The sequence below is a fragment of the Varroa jacobsoni genome, unplaced genomic scaffold, assembly GCF_002532875.2.
Source record: "Varroa jacobsoni isolate VJ856 unplaced genomic scaffold, vjacob_1.0 scaffold_1265, whole genome shotgun sequence".
Classification (NCBI taxonomy): domain Eukaryota; kingdom Metazoa; phylum Arthropoda; class Arachnida; order Mesostigmata; family Varroidae; genus Varroa; species Varroa jacobsoni.
The window spans coordinates 225,754-230,538 of NW_019214167.1; the positions used below are offsets into that span (position 1 = coordinate 225,754).

At 40.4% G+C, this 4,785-nt stretch overlaps 1 protein-coding gene across 4 annotated transcripts in view; it reads left to right on the plus strand.

Moving 5' to 3' along the window:
* Positions 1–4,785, plus strand: part of anne (polyamine-transporting ATPase anne boleyn) — a 40,784-nt gene that overhangs the window by 29,818 nt on the left and 6,181 nt on the right. For all 4 annotated transcript variants that reach the window (XM_022847064.2, XM_022847060.2, XM_022847062.2 and 1 more), the window contains 8 exons: positions 914–1,063; positions 2,249–2,438; positions 2,621–2,717; positions 3,011–3,189; positions 3,414–3,734; positions 3,948–4,145; positions 4,338–4,430; positions 4,536–4,748. In XM_022847064.2, coding sequence (XP_022702799.1) covers positions 914–1,063; positions 2,249–2,438; positions 2,621–2,717; positions 3,011–3,189; positions 3,414–3,734; positions 3,948–4,145; positions 4,338–4,430; positions 4,536–4,748 — 1,441 coding nt within the window. The remainder of the gene's footprint in view (positions 1–913; positions 1,064–2,248; positions 2,439–2,620; positions 2,718–3,010; positions 3,190–3,413; positions 3,735–3,947; positions 4,146–4,337; positions 4,431–4,535; positions 4,749–4,785) is intronic.

The following is a 4,785-nucleotide window of genomic DNA, read 5'->3' on the forward strand; positions in this document are numbered from 1 at the left end:
TTCCTAGGGTAGGGCGTATAGGTTCACATTGTTACTTACCTATTGTATCTGAACAAAGTAGTCTTCAATTTTTTTTGTTCGCCCTTGGGAGTCTTGTCTATTCAACGTGACTATCGTTCACCATGATTTCATATTCATTTTAGAACTCAAACCATTTCCAAGTTATATTCAAGATATTCCTTCTTTAATCCGCGATAAATTTCGAAATTATTACGGCGCGTCAAGCGATGTTCACTGATGTAAACACGTTAAATAACAAAAAATCCAGCCTCAATTATAAACTCACCCCAGGTTAAAGATCCAGCAAGTGCAAAGCTCAAAGTGGTTAATAAGGACAAGAGGCGCAAAAAGGCACAGAAAGTTTTACAGGGATCAAGAGTTGGGACTTATGATGTAATTAAAGTAGCTTTTAATTTCGATAGAAAATACTCAAGCGAACCAAAAAGGGTTTTTTGGCCCATTTCGATTAGCCTACTTTAGGCCCTATCAATCTAGCAAAGTTGTTTCGTGAAAAAACGTATATGGTCGATTTCGGCATAGCAGATGAAGTTTACCATTCTCGGCAGAGCCTCAGCTTGAATACATTGGACCGTAGCTGATCTTCGGGCTAGTTTTGAAAGAAGATTAATGTTTTCGGCTGCAATGAATTGACAGTCTGTTCGAGTAATATAACCAGTACCCCTTTTCGTAGCAAGGACGAAGGGTGAACGCATGTGCGTCGCAACAAAAAAAAACTCTTTAGGGTTAATCTAAGTGTGAATGGCCGAATATATATATATATATATATATATATATATCAGGTTGCATTATCCAAGCCACAATGAACGGATTAAAAAAAAAACACTTAGCAGTAAAAAACATTAGTTTATACCAGCGCAATAACAATTTTTTGCGTACGTTTTTGGCATTGCAGCTGCATCGTAAACGAATCGCTATTAACTGGCGAAAGTGTACCTGTGGTAAAGACTGCCCTCGTTCATTCGGGACCAAATGATTCGCTTTACCATCCAAAAGAACATTCAAAATACACGATCTTTAGTGGCACGAAGGTCATTCAAACTCGGTAAGTCGTAGACCCGATTGTTAACTGTGGTCCAGCAATATGCTTAGCAGACCGTTTTGTCACCATTTGCCATTACCGTAGAAGTAACAATCTCAAACTGTTGCCACCATATCAATAATGAAACGCCATTACGAGTGCATCACCGGTTGTGTCCTGCATAGAGATATTAAACCTTATCTTATATGAAAGCCTGTGTTCTTATATGGGCAAAATATATATACATATATATATATATATATATATATATATATATATATACTAGGCTGTTACAAGAGAATTTAATAGAAAATTTTGAAATAGAAAAACTTTGGAGTTCGCTTGGGTAGAATAGCAAAAGTCTATTCAAGTGTTAGAAAAGCTCTTCTTTTTTTTAAACACCTATCCTAGCACTCTGGCAACTTCTAGACAGCTGTTTTCAGATAGCTTTTCGATCCATGACTTCTCGAAGTAGATCTATAATTGGACATGCTTGGCCACCAGTTGCTTTTTTTTAGAACATGGAAAGCTTCGTGCTCAGACGGGCTTAGATCAATAAACTAAGCGAGCTGAAACCAACATTGCATAATTCTTCGTTCACTCTAAGAAGTAACTGAGGTATAACGATGAGGTCTAGCGTTGTTGTCAAGTAACGAGGCCGCTTGTTTTTCGATTGCCGTGCCAACAACCTCTGAATCTCTTGAGGAACTCAAGAGAACTAGTTACGTTCGTTGTTTCCTTTTTGACGAATATCTTATAGTAGCAAATACACCTGATGTCTATAGCTAGCATTACTTTACGTTGGAATTTATTCGACCCTGCCACTAAACTCGATTTCTCCCCAGCGCGACGCCATTCCCTCGCTCGGTCTCTCTCCGATTGGCAAGATTTTTGATTCGATCTCGTTTACGGCTCACCGTATGCTCCAAGCGGATTTTCTGTTAATTACACATGAACAACAGTACACGACTGACTTAACCTAACCTAACCTAACCATTTTTTACTTCGTTTCCTTCGTAATGCATTACGTGTGAAATGTCAGTTTTGGCCCTTCGATTGCGATGATGCGTTCCTTCGTTCGAATCCCGACATTTATTCATCTCCACTCCTCTACTATCCGAGTTTAGTGAGCGGCAGCTTAGGCTGTCGACGCTGTATTACGTGTTTAAATGAGCAATGCTTTACTTGATTCGTGGTCGTCTTTTACAGTTACATAGGCAATGAAGATGTTGAAGCCGTTGTCCTCCGTACCGGGTTTCTTACAGCCAAAGGTGAATTAGTACGATCCATGCTGTTCCCGAAGCCTGTCGATTTCCAGCTTGGTCAAGATGTCAACAAGTTCCTTTATGTTCTCGCAACGTTTGCTGGTCTTGGCTTGATCTACACAATTGTACTGAAGGTGCGCGCATAGTCTCTATATGGATAAAATCAAATAAATCGTGGATAAGGCAAATCTGCCCGGCGTATCCTTGTCAGATTATCGGAGATAGATTCGAAGCATATATATGTATATATATATATATATATATGTATGTATGCTTCGAAAGAATTCAGATTCTTCTGTAATACTATTCATTATAGGTACAACGACATGTTGCAGCGTTACATATCTTCATTCGGTCAATGGATGTGCTTACGATCACCATTCCACCCGCGCTTCCGGCAACAATGACAATCGGTACAAAGACTCATAACAATTTCGTATATTTTATCACACTTATTATTAATTACATCATAATAGCTCCGATAAACATTAACTAGGACATGCAAACATTGCAATCCTATTTTCACACGGTGCCGGTTCACCTTTGTGGAAACAGACGGGCAGATCGTTTGTTGTTATTGGATGATTACCGTAACTGAAGTAGGTTGCATTCAAATGTCAAGCAATATCTTTTATAATGCAACATATCTCAGCAATAATAGCAACAATGGTGAGAACGTTATTTTTGCTTTATGGACTATTTGCAGCAGGCATCGTGTGCGCTCAGAGACGCCTGGCCAAAGCACTGATTTACTGTATTTCACCACGATCCATTAACATCAGTGGATGCATCAACTGTTTTTGCTTCGACAAGACCGGAACGTTGACGGAAGATGGGCTTGACCTTCTAGAAGTTCTTCCAACAGATAAAAGAACCGCTATTAGGGTACGATAAATTAACAAATGATTATACTTATACGTTTCACTGCAGGTAACCTTGAGTGAAACCGTGGTTTGTAGCTTGATTTTATGCCAATGTTTCACCGAGTGCAAGGTGAACGTTCGCCTTTAGTAATGCTAGATCCAATATAGTCGAGATGTCGATAAAGACCTTCTGGGGCCGAACGACGAGAAACCAGTTGACTTTTCTATTTTAAATATTATTAAAAGGATCCTTCAGCGCTGCCGTACGATCATCCACTACGGCTCTCAATGGCATGTTGTCATACCTTGACAAAAATTGAAGGCCAACTGACAGGAGATCCGCTCGACCTCAAGATGTTCGAGGCTACAAACTTCATATTCGAAGAACCGAATGTCGACGATACGAATAAGTTCGATATGCTCACTCCAACCGTGGTTAGGCCGGCTGAGCTGGCGAGGGACGCGGCCGAAGCTGATTTCATTACAAAGTTCGGTGCTGCTGATGGACCACCTCCGCCTTTCGAAGTTGGAATCATCCGAGAGCTCCCCTTCTCATCTAGTCTTCAGGTACTGCGTTGTTATTATACTGGTCGTATAAATCTTGAAGATCAAAGGGCCCTCTTGGTTTCAATAAACAACAGTAGGAAATCAGTAGAGACGTAAAGATTGTTTTTTGATGTGTTCTATGCCCGAAGGTCTTCTCAAGCACAGGACAAGCAATGTGATCGTCAGAACCAATCCCCTAAATAGTATGAGCTTGATGATCATTCACTGTTTCAGCGTATGTCTGTGATAACACGAGTTCTTGGTCGGAAGAGTCTGACCGTGTACACAAAGGGAGCGCCCGAAATCATCGCGGGGATGTGTCTTCCAGAGTCCATCCCGGCGGACTTCCAGAAGGAGCTTTCAAATTACACTGAAAAAGGATACCGCGTCATAGCGCTTGCCACCAAAGTGTTAAATGCGAATTTTGCTAAAGTACGTTTCCCTCACAATATAAAATAAAAAAAGGCAAACTCTAGCCCAAAGATATAGCGACGGTAGAAACAATAGAATCGAACAATGGTAGAATAAATAGAGATAGCTTGCTCAGAGGAATCATTTTGTATAAGCTACATGAGCGTAAATATCTTAAAGTATTTGTTAGAGTATGAATAATTGATTCTTCAGGCGCAACGTTTACCTCGCGAAGAAATCGAATGTCAGCTTACGTTTACCGGCCTTCTAGTCATGGAGAACCGATTAAAACCGAAAACCACAGAGGTAAGATATGATTTAGGACGATTTACAATTTATTTGAATAGCAAATGAAATAATAACAACAATAAGAATATTTAAATAGTACAATTGCATGCAAACGATTCGAAGGTGATCGACGAGCTGAAACGAGCGAATATCCGCTCAGTGATGGTGACTGGCGATAATGTCTTCACCGCGCTGTCGGTTGCTCGTGAATGTCACATGATCGAGCGCCATCAAGATGTAATCATCCTTCAGGCGTCCGTCAATGCGGAGGACAATGATGCAACCCTCAGCTGGTATTATGCCGATGTCCCGCAGAGTATCAAACCAATTACTGTCGTAAGTAGTTTTCATTCAGCCTGTCAAAAAGTGCGAT